The sequence below is a fragment of the Rhinoderma darwinii genome, chromosome 2 (assembly GCF_050947455.1).
Source record: "Rhinoderma darwinii isolate aRhiDar2 chromosome 2, aRhiDar2.hap1, whole genome shotgun sequence".
NCBI lineage: Eukaryota > Metazoa > Chordata > Amphibia > Anura > Rhinodermatidae > Rhinoderma > Rhinoderma darwinii.
Genome location: NC_134688.1, coordinates 380,888,689 through 380,902,838, shown reverse-complemented (window position 1 = coordinate 380,902,838; position 14,150 = coordinate 380,888,689). Strand labels below are relative to the sequence as shown.

The 14,150-nt window shown below is 44.7% G+C and overlaps 1 protein-coding gene across 2 annotated transcripts in view; it reads right to left on the bottom strand.

The window, feature by feature from the left end:
- OTC (ornithine transcarbamylase) overlaps positions 1-14,150 on the bottom strand; it is a 93,808-nt gene that overhangs the window by 56,837 nt on the left and 22,821 nt on the right. The window contains exon 1 of one of the 2 annotated variants that reach the window (XM_075853951.1): positions 9,784-9,949. The exons of the other annotated variant lie outside the window; for it this stretch is intronic. Within the exon in view, the coding sequence (XP_075710066.1) occupies positions 9,784-9,857 (74 nt within the window). The 5' untranslated portion in view covers positions 9,858-9,949. Of the gene's footprint in view, positions 1-9,783; positions 9,950-14,150 lie in introns of those variants that run through there. 2 annotated transcript variants of the gene reach the window in all.

The following is a 14,150-nucleotide window of genomic DNA, read 5'->3' as shown; positions in this document are numbered from 1 at the left end:
TATAAAGTGAACAAACAGGATTTTTCACCAAATCTCAAGTTTAAATGTCATAAAGTGTTTACAGGTAAACCTCAGTTTTGCATAACATATTTACACCACACCATGTTGAATACCTTTGAAAATACTTATACCGTCCATTAGTTATATGATTCTCTAATCAGACAGAAATCTACGTTTAAAATACTACTGGATTCCTGTAGAGAGCAGTGCATTGTGGGAGCTCAGATGACACGTACGCAATTAGAACTAAGTTGGTAATGTCTGCGGACAAAGGCGTAACTTGAAGCTCCAGCCCCCTGAAAATCTGTAACAGGGCCAGCTGCCTGCAATGTGCTTTTTATACTACTAGTGTCTTTTTTATTTGGCAGAGGGCACCAGAGTATGGGTGCAACTGCTACCTATGCACCCCCTCTAGCTATGCCCCCATGTCACGCAGCTTTAGAAGTGGATGTGGACCCGCCAAGTTGCCACAGATTTGGCTTATAGGGGTTTTCCAACGAGGGACATTTATGACATATCCACAGAATATGTCATAATTGTCAGATAGATGTGTGTCCCACCTCTGGGACCCGCACCTATCTCTAGAATGGGGCCCCCTGAACCCCGTTCTGGCTTTGTCTGCTATCGCTGACTCCCAGCCTCTTCCTGACTTTATGGTCGGGAGTTACAAAAACAGCGTAGCTTGCTGAGCTACGCTGTTTCCGTAACTCCCATAGTAGTGAATAGCAGTTACGGAAGCAGCGTAGAATGCGAGCTATGCTGATTTTCCGCAACTACCATTCAGTTCTATGGGGCTTACGAAAACAGCGTAGCTCAGCGAGCTACGCTGTTTTCACCTTCATGGTCGGAAATCAGCCGATACACACAGAGGTAGAATGGGGTTTAGGGGCCCCATTCTAGAGATAGGTGCGTGTCCCAGAGGTGGGACCCGTATCTATCTGATATTTATGACATATCCTGTGGATATATCCTGTGGATATGTCATAAATTTCCCTCGTGAGAAAACCCCAGGGTTTGAGTCTAACCAACTCTCCAGTCTCCTACATTTAACTCCAGTACAGAGATCTGGACTTAGCTGCGGGAAATTCCTGGGTCGCTACCCTAGGAGAAGTCTTGGTTAGCAATAGCAAGAAACTATGTCACCAGGATGTGGAACAAGGACAGTAGGCAGAAGGAATAATCAGACAGGTCAAATGTCAGGGCAGGCAGAGTTTAGTCGATAGCGGTAGACGGGCAGAGGTTAGAGTAGGCAGGGGACAATAGACGTGGTCAAAAGACAAGCCAGATCAAAACCACTGGAGGATACCGAATACAACTACTAAAAAGCACAATAAACTAATTGCTCAGGCACTGAGTAATAGGATGAGAGTTCCTAACATAGTCAGAGAATTGGCTGGAGAAGCAGAAGATTTGGTGTGCGCTGTCGCTTTAAGAAGCAGGAGTAAGTGCACACGTGCACAATGCAGGGGACACAGCAGGAAAGCAGTGGCGAAGGTAGGTAGGTAGGACACTGAACTGAGGGAAATGGGACAGGATAGCGCAGGAGAGCGGAGCTCCGGGCAGAGAATGTCAGAACATGGTGAGCGGAGCACTAGCGGCAGACTGTGATACCCTGTCTGTGCAGTACAGATATATTTCAGATTCCAAAAAGGAACCAGCATAATTTTTACTTTCACACTGTGTGAATGATGAATGCTATATTGCAATGTAGGAAAAAATAAAGTTTTTCTCCAGCTCACCAGTCTTGACATTTGATCCCAGATTGCGCAGGAATCCTCGAGGTGGCACTCGGTTAAATCATGATGCAAAGGAAGAAAATATTAGATCCAGCGCTGAGTTTAAAAGAAAAAAATCTTCCACTTTATTGAAAAAACGTTTAAAACTTACACAAGGACAGAGGGGTAGATGCACAGAGCCTACACGTTTCAACCGATTCACTCTGTCTTAATCATGGCATGTCAATGTGCATCCACCCCTCTGTGCTTGTGTATGTTTTAAACGTTTTTTCAATAAAGTGGAAGATATTTCCTTTTAAACTCAGCGCTGCATCTAAATTATTCTTCCTTTGCATCATATATTGCTCAATGACAGTACAAGATAAGGAAAAGTATTTCCAAAGTTACTCAACATTTCATGCAGAGTTTAAAGGGGTTATGTTGGGACCGAAAAGTATTAGCAGTGTACTCACTGCATATGTGAGTACACTCGCTTATATACATTCTGGTCCCCCGATGCGCTGATTATGAGATTTTAATAGATTTTTATAGCGCTGGCGGGGGACCAGAAGTCTAGTTGCACAGTCTTCCTTCATGACGACATGACTCTTCGTCATGTGACCGGCCGCACTGTACTCTATTTACAAGCAGGAGCAGTAATACAGCAATCACATAGAGTACAGCGGGCTCGGTCACATTGCCAAATTTAGGCTGGGTTCACACGACAGGTTCCCGCCCGAGCACGAGTGTCGGCCGTTAAAATCGGCCATTTTGCCCGGCCGGTTTGCATAAAGTTTTGCATCCGTTCCGGGCCGGGCAGATCTGGACAGTGACATCAGCGGCAACTCCTAAGGGGAATCCCCATGTGTTTGGGGATTCCGCTTCAGGAGTTTCCCCTGATGTCACTGCCCAGATATGGACAGAGACATCAAGCGCTCTGTCCAGGAGCGGAATCCCCGAAAACACGGGGATTCCGCTCCTTCATGGAGCTAAAGTGGGGCTAGCACATAGCAGAGCGGGGAGATACCTCCCTGCTCTGCTATAGTGGCGTCGCTACAGTAGTAGCAGCCGCAGCAGCAGCAGCTGCTAGCGGCGCCATGGAAGGTGTCGCCGGGCCAGGGCGCTTTTAAAACAAGCAGGGGAAGGGAGCCAGCGCAGTGCTTCCTTCCACCTGCTGTACACCCCGGCCCTGCCACACAGTGTACAGCGTACAGCCATTCGTCCGAATGGCATAAACTCCTCCTCCTCACATGCACTCTGCGCAGTGAGGAGGAGGAGGTGCGAGCGGCGGAAAACCCGGCCATCACTCGGGACACATTCCGGTGATGGCCGTGTATTACCCGGCCCCATAGACTTCTATGGGAGCTGGGCGGCCGGGTACCCGGCCGAAAATAGAGCATGTCCTATTTTTTAACGCCCGGTTTTCCCGGCCGTCAAAAAATCGGTCGCGTGAATAGCCCCATTAGGGGTCTATTATTCCTAATGCAGCCAGGTGCCGGACGATTTATGAACGGCCGGCACCCGGCCGGGAAACCCTGTCGTGTGAATGAGGCCTTAGCGTTGGTACATATGTAAATACACTACCACTAAACAGTTAAAGACTCGGAGCATATGTAGGTACCTTTGGTCATCTAGAACTTTGGCCACAAAGAGCACTTTATAGTATATTGGACACCAGGCAATGGACATGCACATACTATACCAATTATAAAATGTTTAGTTATTGTGACTTATTATTTCTAGAAAAGAATCTACTTCCTAATAAGTATGAATTACTGATTATTTTCTTCGAACTGTCAAGCACAGACATTTTGCATACCGTTAAGGAATCTATATGATAATTAGGCCCATTTGTTCTCAGTATAAGTGCTTATGCACATGGCCATATTATGTCACCATACAAGCTCCAAGTTGTACGGACCTGTAATACAGAGCTCGTAGGTGTCTATAGAGCCATACTGTACGTCAAGGAAAATAGTGGCCAGGAACCAATGCCTCACAGTCTGTAAGTGGGGTAACTCCCTTTGTATCACAGACTTGGACTAAGAACTATGTGTGTGCTGCACCATGGCTTGAGGGCTGTACTACTGGTTGCGCAGTGTATTATGTAATGTGTATACTGCACGTCTGCAGACGAGGGTAGTTGTGATCCATTTAAGGTAGTGGTATAACAACCATGAGGTGCAGGATGTTTCCAATACTAAGTGACTGGAGTAACCCTGTGCTGGCAAATAGGGGGGGTAGGCCGTGGCAGAGCGTGACTTCTCATAGATCCACATTGGCACGGCAGTATGGGCTAATAGTGGACAGTCACTTTGGTGCAACCCAAGTTGGTCAGACCTTAAGCATCCTATGAGGCCGTACGACCCTGGTAAGGACCGAATGGAAGAGAAGCAAGTTACGTGAAGTGGCTGCATTGTAAAGTCATACTGTGTCAAATTAATAATTCCATTGATCTGCAACAATCTGTAATTTATTCGGAACCTCCTCTTACAAGTCTATAACTGCAGCATAGTGTTACAGGGCAAATGTCACAGAGAAATGGTAAAGCAAATTATTGCTAACTGAAACAGAAGTGGTAATGCATATTAAAGGGGAATGTGTCGCTAGATTTTTTTTTTTAGTTAAACAGTTAGTATATAAATGATTACACATTGTTTGAATTTTTTTAATTTTTTTCACAAGTCAGGAAATATTATAAATTAGATTCTAATTTATAACATTTCCATGTGCTGGTCACTAGAGGGAGCAATTCCCAAAATTGCTGCATTGGCATGTGGTAAAGCAACCTCATTGCTTTATGCTGCAAATTTGGAGAAGACACACTCGCTCTAGTGTCCTCACACAATCCCCCCTCCTTTTTCCTGGCTAGTGCCAAGAGAAAGGAGAGAGTTGAATGTTCAGACCTCCTACACTGTGTGCCGCCATTTTTTGAGCGAATGCACAGTGTAGGAGGATTAGATACAGTGGTAATCACACAGTATAACACGAACATACACACACATCACAAACACAAACATAACTTACCTGCTCCTGCCGCCGCCGCTCCTAGTCCTTGCGTCTGACCATATGGCCGGAAGCCGCGACCGGAAGTCGTCATCTTACTGTACGGCTGCGGCTTTCGGTCCACATGAAAATGGCGCCAGATGTCGCTCTGCCGAAGACCTTCCTTTTGGTCTGTGTGGGAGCGGCGCATGCGCCGTTCCCACACCGACGGCGCACGCTATAGTGAATGGAATGGCTCCCGTTCCCATCCTCTATGGGGATGTATGTGCCGTATTCCATCTCTGTATGTGTCGTTAATCGACACATACAGAGATGAAAAAAAAAATGGCAGCCCCATAGAGAAGTAAAAGAAAGAAAAAAGAAAAACGTACAACACAAAAACACAAATAAATAAAATTTATTTTAATTACATACTAAAAGCCATAATATATTTAAAAAAAAATTGTGACACCTTCCCTTTAAAGTAAGTTATGACCTATCACAAGGATATGCGATCACTAACTGATGGATAGGGGTCCGACTGCTTGGACCCCCACTGATCATGATTTCGCCTGATCAGCCGGCCTATGGCTGTGCAGGGAGCTACAATACAGCCCCTTCACCGCTGTCCCTTCGTTTCCCTGATTGATGGGGGTCCCAGGGGTCTGACCCCACTCATAAGAATTTATCATAGTGATATACCATAACATTATGAAATTACAGCCCTTTAATGCTGTGTATGACATTACTGTCAAAATCCATGCATTCTAATCAGTTATATCGATATCAGCTTTACCGGTATAGGAATTATTTTAACATGTCCACCGATATTCTAATTTTGTTGTGTATAATAATGTTCATAGAGTAAACTATTGTCAGGGTGGTTTATTCAGAGTGCCTCATCTTTCGATTTCAGCTCTATGCATCAGTTATACTATTGATATATTTTAATACTGTACCTCCACAAGCTTCTGATTTCATATAGATACATGCACATTTTTTTTTTCTGTTGAATTTAAAAGTGGCGTGCCCCATTATATGCCTTATTACAGAGGTACAGTTAGGTCCAGAATTATTCAGACAGTGACACAAGTTTTGGCATTTTAGCTGTTTACCAAAACATATTGAATATACAGTTATATAATTAATATGGGCTTAAAGTGCAGAATCTCAGCTTTAATTTGAGGGTATTCGCATCCTAATTTGTGGAAGGGTTTAGGAACTACAGCACTTTAATATGTAGCTGCCTGTTTGTCAAGGGAGAAAAGATAATTGGACAATTATCTCAAAAGCTGTTTAATGGGCTATTCCCGCGTTAGTCCATCATCAATTAAGCAGGTACAAGGTCTGGAGCTGATTCCAGGTGTGGCATTTGCATTTGGAAGCTGTTGCTGTGAACCCACAACATGAGGTCAAAGGGGCTCTCAATGCAAGTGAAACAGACCATCGTTAGGCTGAAAAAAATTAAGAAATCCATCAGAGAGATAGCACAAATGTTAGGAGTGGCCAAATCAACAGTTTGGTACATTCTTGGAAAAAAAAAAAAAAGAGCGCACTGGTGATCTCGTGAACTCCAAAAGGCCTGGATATCCACAGAAGACAACAGTAGTGGATGATCACAGAATCCTTTCCATGGTGAAGTAAAACCCCTTCACAACATCTACCCAAGTGAAGAACACTCTCCTGGAAGTAGGTGTATCAGTATCTAAGTCTACCATAAAGAAAAGACTTCATGAGAGCAAAAACAGAGGGTTCACCACAAGGTGCAAACAATTAAACAGCCTCAAAGAAAGGCCAGATTAGACTTTACCAAACAACATCTAAAGAAGCTAGCCCAGTTCTGGAACAGCATTCTTTGGACAGATAAAACTAAGATCAACCTGTACCAGAATGATGGGAGGAAGAAAGTATGGAGAAGGCTTTGAACGGCTCCTGATCCAAAGCACACCACATCCTCTGTAAAACATGGTGGAGGCAGTGTGATGGCATGGACATGCTTGGCTGCCAAAGGCACTGGGTCACGCTTCACAGTACAGATGGACAATGACCCAAAACATACTGCGAAAGCAACCCAGGAGTTTTTTAGGGCAAAGAAGTGGAATATTCTGCAATGGCCAAGTCAATCACCAGATCTCAACCCAATCGAGCATGCATTTCACTTGCTTAAGAGAAAGCTTAAGGCAGAAAGACCCACAAACAAGCAACAACTGAAGACAGCTGCAGTAAAGGCCTGGCAAAGCATCACAAAGGAGGAAACCCAGCATTTGGTGATGTCCATGGGTTCCAGATTTCAGGCAGTCATCGCATGTAAAGAATTCTCTACAACGTATTAAAAAAAAACATTTTATTTATGGTAATGTTAATTTGTCTGTCACGTTGGGTGCGTGGACCCACTGGGCCATACCACCTTGACGGTATGGCAGCTGGCCAACAGGACGGATGTCACAGTCTATAGTTCGTATAGTGTAACTGTGGCAGCTCGGAGAGTAGCAATGACAGGCTTGGCTGGGACTTAGGCAGCAGGCAGACGTCAGGCGTGGTGTAGCAGGACAGGCGTGGAATACAGCACAGCACGACTACAGCTCAGCACGGCACTTGACCAGGTAGCATGGGATACAGGATACAGGATACAGGTACAGGAACACTGGGAACTGGAAAACACTAGGAGACCATTTACTAGACAAACTTAGGGTACGACAACAACGCTCAGGCAAGGGAGGAAGGGGCTGTTCCCTTCTTATAGTCCATGGTACTCATGGGCTAATTTTAACATTAACTTCAGGTGCGCGCGATGGCCCTTTAAGAGTGGGCACGAGCGTGCGCGTGCACCCTACGAGAGCTGGCCGAGGTAAGCGGAAGTGAGTGCTGGCGTCTCCTGAGGAGGAGACTGGGGCCAACGCTCTCAGACCCATGGCTGCAGCCGTCAGGAAGTGAGTGAACCTGACGGCCCGCGGCCATGGACATGACATTGTCCAATTACTTTTGAGCCCCTGAAATGAGGAGGCTGCGTAGAAAATTGGTTGCAATCCTAAAAGTTTCACAGGATATTTTTGTTCAACCCCTTGAGTTAAACCTGAAAGTCTACACTTCAATTGCATTTCAGTTGTTTCATTTCAAATCCAATGTAGTTGCATGCAGAGCCCATATCATGAAGATTTTGTCACTGTCCAAATAATTCTGGACCTAACTGTATATTCCTCTAGAAGCATTGCCACTAGGGGAAACTATCCATGTAATATGTAATACAGAACAGAATATATAAAATAGAAAGGAGCCGTAGGGACTTTATATACCGCTGTATAGGCTCCATACACACGACTTTGCTATGTGCATGAGGCCTAGATGAAAGAAGCATGACCGATGCCACGGAGGTGTCATGCTGTATAAACCGTACTTCCATCTTTTTAGTATTTAGTATTATTCTTAAAATCAGATTTAAATGTATAGAACGGTAAATCATCAGAAAATGACCTAATTTATCCTCGCACAGTTAATTGTTCTGCAAGGCTGACTGGTCTGAAAAGTGAATTTTAGAGGCAATCTGCTTTGTGTCACTGCAACTTAATGTCCTATTTCTATTTGACCTTAATGTAAAGGATGAGTCAACACTGTTAGGAAAAAGTATGAATATTTAATAAAAAGCTGCAAAGGGCACATAATGTCAATCCTTAGTAGTTACATCCTTGATGTATTATAAACGTATTTTCTATCGTCAATGAGTTGTAGCTGCACAGTGTTTAAAGGAAAAGAAACAAAAAATAAATAAAAAATGCACATATTTCAGTATTGAGCAAGTAGTTGTTTACTCCTGAGTAACAAATACAATATAAACAGCAACGCAAAGTCACTACCCACCAAAGCTCCAATAGTAAATGAAACATGGAAAATATATACTTATCATGAAGCCCATGATCCAGTGCAAAGTCCTGGCCACTATCTTCTTCTCACTGGCAACTGGTTGCGAACCAGTCCATCTACCAGTCCATCTACATAATGTGAGTGACAACATTGGCCACATAATGTATTACTAGGCCTGAACATATTAGCGATGAAGCTTAGAAAACGGTATAACTAATAAATGATTTATTAGGGGGTCTGTAAGGCTCTATAATGAATCATTACAATTCAAATTACTTCTAAAGGGAAACTTTGGTTTACAAAATGGAATTTATCATTGTATTGAATTAGGATTTCATTCAGACTCCCTAATGTGTTTTATTTTCTTTAAAGGGAACCTGTCACATTGAAAATGCAGTCTAATCTGCAAACAGCATGTTATAGAGCAGGGGGGCTGAGCAGATTGATATATAATTTTGTTGCAAAAGATTCAGTATGACTTGTAATTTATTAATTTAAAGGGGTTGTCAAATCCCTAAAAAATTACGAGTACTGCTTCTTCTTCATTCCTTGTCTGCTCGTACTCTGAATTGCCGACACGCTTTTAGCGGCGGTTCACAGTATAACAGCCACCTCCCATTGAAGTGCTCCATCGGAGCGCTGCAGCCCCTTCAAAACAGCAGATCAGCGGGGATCCCAGGAGTCTTTAGGATAGGCCATCAATTTATAGGGATTAGACAAGCCCTTTAAACCTCTGCTCTTTCTAGACTTAGGAGTCCAGTGGGCGGCCCTTTAATTGACAGTCTTTCCTGTAGGAGTGTGAATACAGAGATAGCTGTAAATCAGTGATTAGGACCACCCACTAGACTCCTAAGTCAGGAAAGAGCAGAGGTTTGAATGAATAAATTACAAGTTATACTGACTCTTTTGCAACAAAAATATATATCAATCTACTCAGCTCCCTTGCTCTATAACATGCTGCCCACAGATTGGACTGCATTTTCAACGTGACAGGTTCCCTTTAATTCTTGGCTTATCAACCCCATATACTAGTATGTTTAGCCAATTGACCAGCAATAGTTATAGCAGTAATAGATGAGTGGCCAGCACACATATGTATCTCCAATCTATATTACAAGTTTTTAAATTACATTACAATAAAAAAGATTGTATGCAATATTGGAAAAAAAAACTTTCCACGACAAAACAAATATAACTAAAGAGGCATTTCAACATAGCAACTTACCATAAATGACGAACAAAGGACCTGTTGCTTTGTCCCCAGGCAGTGCTGAGCATGGTCCGCAGATGGTATAGCATTTTGTGTTACTTGTATGATGCCCACTCTAATACAAGGTTGTGTGTACCGTGGACGTGTGGAGTCTGTTGATGTGTTTATAAAAGACTGCAGTGATTTCTCAATTGATCAAAGGGTTACCTCACTGCTGGACTATGGAAAAAATATCTGTGTGTACAGTCAGGTTGGTGTTGTGTAATATTTGTCTTCTTTGGAATAGTCTAAAATGGATTTTGCATTTTAAATACTCAAGTTTTCGGGACTCTAGTCAGTTCACGCTAAATGTTTTTTTTAAATGCATCAATATAACACATTCACTCCCAACAATAATCCATGAAAAATTGAGAGGATCACTATTGGAAATAAGTAGAAAATGTGACCAGAAGAGAGACACATTTACTGATCTGCATGCAGCCTGTTTATTCTCATGAGATTTAATTAGAGCTAAATCCAGAGTAACTATATAGCGCTAGATACAGCTCAGGGTGTTTATTCAGCCACGTGGCTACATATGTAAATTCTCATAGGGTGGGAGGTGGGGACGGATAGTTTCTTTATATTCAGGGTAACCACATATTTGAACATGGATATTGGGTGCTGTCTCTGTATAGCTGCAAAACCAATGCAGTCATGTGACATGGATGGTAGATAAGAACATACTAACTAAGTTCAGTTGCACATGACCGAGTGCCACTCGGGCCCTTTTTCACGCCATCCGAGTGGCACCCGATAGTTTTCACTTTAGCGGGTGAATCGGGTCAGTGAAAACTGACCTGATTCTCCGATCCGTGAAAAATAGGACATGTCAACAAAGGATCGGATATGTTGAAATCCAACATGTCCAATTTTTATTTTTCCCTACGACAGATATCAGGGGACAGTTGAACTGCCCTTATAAACAACAGATCGTTTTAATTCAAGCAAGTTCAGCTGACATTTGTTGAAAGGGTATCTGTTTTAATTAGGTCATCCACCCAAAATAGTATGCTCTATGCAGAGGCGTAGCTAGGTTCTACAGCAACCGGGGCAAAGATTCAGTTTGGCGCCCCCCCCAACCTCTTTCCCGACATCTCCTTCCAACTCGCCGTGTTTGTTTTCTCTACCAATCAATGACGTGTCATTTCTTTTCCACATTTCTTTTTATGTAACGCGAGCATAAAAACATTTGTACATTTTACAAGCAATATAGTTCTATACACAACACCAGAACCAAGCGCAGTACATATATACAGCACCAGCACAAATACAGCTCAATTTAGTGCAACCCCTGCCGTATAGGTATGTACGGCGTAAAACTACAGCTCCCAGCATGGCCCGAACAATGATAAGGATATGCTGGGAGTTGCTGTTTCACAAAAAATAAATCATATCATAATCATACCACCCATCATCTCGCTGCAGATCATACAGTGACTACATTACTGATTAGAGGCAGAATAAACATTTACATTAAGTGACTCACCGGTGACGTCTCAGATTCTAGTTCTTTTTCTCCATCCGGTCCAGACCTCTATGATGACTTATCCCGGTCACAGCCCATTTCTGCAGTTTGCCGCTCAGATGTCTTCAACTTCTTACTTTTCCAACATTTCTACACCTCTAAATAAAGATAAAGTTCTCATTATACCACACACGACGCCCCTAAATATAATAGCGCCATACACTGCACCTCTAATTATAATAGCACCATACACCGTGACCCATACACACACACTGTGCCCCCTATAGATAGTGCCCCCCGTAGTGCCCCCTGTAGATAGTGCCCCCATATAGCCCACCCCTGTATATAGTGTCCCACAAATAGCTCCCCGTATAGTGCTCTACAGATAGCCCATCCCCGTATATAGCCCCCCTGTAGATATAGCCCAGCCCTGTATATAGTGCTCCACGTATAGCCCAACCCTGTATATAGCCCCCTGTAGATATAGCCCACCCCTGTATATAGTGCTCCACAGATAGCCTACCCCTGTATATAGCCCCCCTGTAGATATAACCCACCCCTGTATATAGTGCTCAACAGATAGCCCACCCCTGTATATAGCCCCCCTGTAGATATAGCCCAGCCCTGTATATAGTGCTCCACGTATAGCCCAACCCTGTATATAGCCCCCTGTAGATATAGCCCACCCCTGTATATAGTGCTCCACAGATAGCCCACCCCTGTATATAGCCCACCTGTAGATATAGCCCACCCCTGTATATAGTGCTCCACAGATAGCCCACCCCTGTATATAGCCCCCCTGTAGATATAGCCCACCCCTGTATATAGTGATCCACATATAGTCCACCCCTGTATATAGTGCTCCACATATAGTCCACCCGTGTATATAGCCCCCTGTAGATATAGCCCACCCCTGTATATAGTGCTCCATAGATCGCCCACCACTGTATATAGCCCCCTGTAGATATAGCCCACCCCTGTATATAGTCCCCCTGTAGATATAGCCCACCCCTGTATATAGTATCCCACAAATAGCTCCCCCTATAGTGCTCCACAGAAAGCCCACCACTGTATATAGCCCCCCTGTAGATATAGCCCACCCCTGTATATAGTGCTCCACATATAGTCCACCCCTGTGTATAGTGCTCCACATATAGTCCACCCCTGTGTATAGTGCTCCACAGATAGCCCACCCCTGTATAAAGCCCCCCTGTAGATATAGCCTACCCCTGTATATACTGCTCCATAGGTCGCCCACCCCTGTATATAGCCCCCCTGTAGATATAGCTCACCCCTGTATATAGTGCTCCACATATAGTCCACCCCTGTATATAGTGCTCCACATATAGTCCACCCCTGTATATAGCCCCCCTGTAGATATAGCCCACCCCTGTATATAGTGCTCCATAGATCGCCCACTACTGTATATAGCCCCCTGTAGATATAGCCCACCCCTGTATATAGTCCCCCTGTAGATATAGCCCACCCCTGTATATAGTATCCCACAAATAGCTCCCCCTATAGTGCTCCACAGAAAGCCCACCACTGTATATAGCCCCCTGTACATATAGCCCACCCCTGTATATAGTGCTCCACACATAGTCCACCTGTAAAGGATCTGCCAGGCACAGCTTCGGGGTTAACGCCCATAGATAATCAGTCTGCACCTGCTTCTATGTCTGTGAGACTGACTCCATCTTCCACCACTAAGGGTGGCTATCACAGCCTGGCCAGACGGAGCTAGCTCCCACCCTCTGTCTATTTATACCTGCCTTTCCTGTTCCTCCTTTGCTTGTGATTCTTCTCGTTTGGTTTCCTGGCCCTGCTGCAGCTTCTTGTACTATTGTCCTTGCTTCATATTGACCCCGGCTTGCTGACTACTCTCCTGCTCTGCGTTTGGCACCTCGTACTCTCCTGGTTTGACTCGGCTTGTTCACTTCTCTTGTTGCTCACGGTGTTCCCGTGGGCAACTGCCCCTTTTCTCCCCTAGCTCTGTGTACCCTTGTCTGTTTGTCTGTCGTGCACTTATTGAGCGTAGGGACCGTCGCCCAGTTGTACCCCGTCGCCTAGGGCGGGTCGTTGCAAGTAGGCAGGGACTGAGTGGCGGGTAGATTAGGGCTCACTTGTCTGTCTCCCCACCCCCGTCATTACATAATCACAAGCCCATACCTAGTCTACCCTGGTCCCTGACACCACTATGGACCCCCTTGAGACCCTGGCTCAGCAAATGCAGGGTCTCTCCCTACAGGTCCAGGCCCTGGCTCAGAGGGTCAACCAGCCTGATGCTACCATGGTAGTATCCCTCACCTCACCTCTTGAACCCCACCTCAAGTTGCCCGACCGGTTCTCAGGGGACCGGAAGACTTTTCTCTCCTTTCGGGAGAGTTGTAGGCTCTATTTTCGTTTAAAGCCCCACTCCTCAGGTTCTGAGAGCCAGCGGGTGGGTATAATTATGTCCCGGCTCCAGGAAGGGCCCCAAGAATGGGCCTTCTCCTTTGTTCCTGACGCCCCTGAACTTTCCTCCGTTGATCTTTTCTTTTCTGCTCTCGGACTCATCTATGACGAGACTGACAAGACTGCTTTTGCCGAGAGTCAGCTGGTGACCTTACGTCAGGGTAAGAGACCTGTTGAGGAGTATTGCTCTGACTTTAGGAAGTGGTGCGTAGCTTCTCGGTGGAATGACCCTGACTTAAGGTGCCAGTTTAAGTTGGGTCTGTCGAACGCCCTGAAAGATCAGCTAGTTAGTTATCCCTCTTCTGACTTTAGCGGTACGACTTGACCGACGTCTCAGGGAACGACGACTTGAACGTCTTGATGTTTTCTCCTCTGACTCCCCCATGATGCCTCCCAAGGTTCCGTTGCTTCGTTCCTCCCC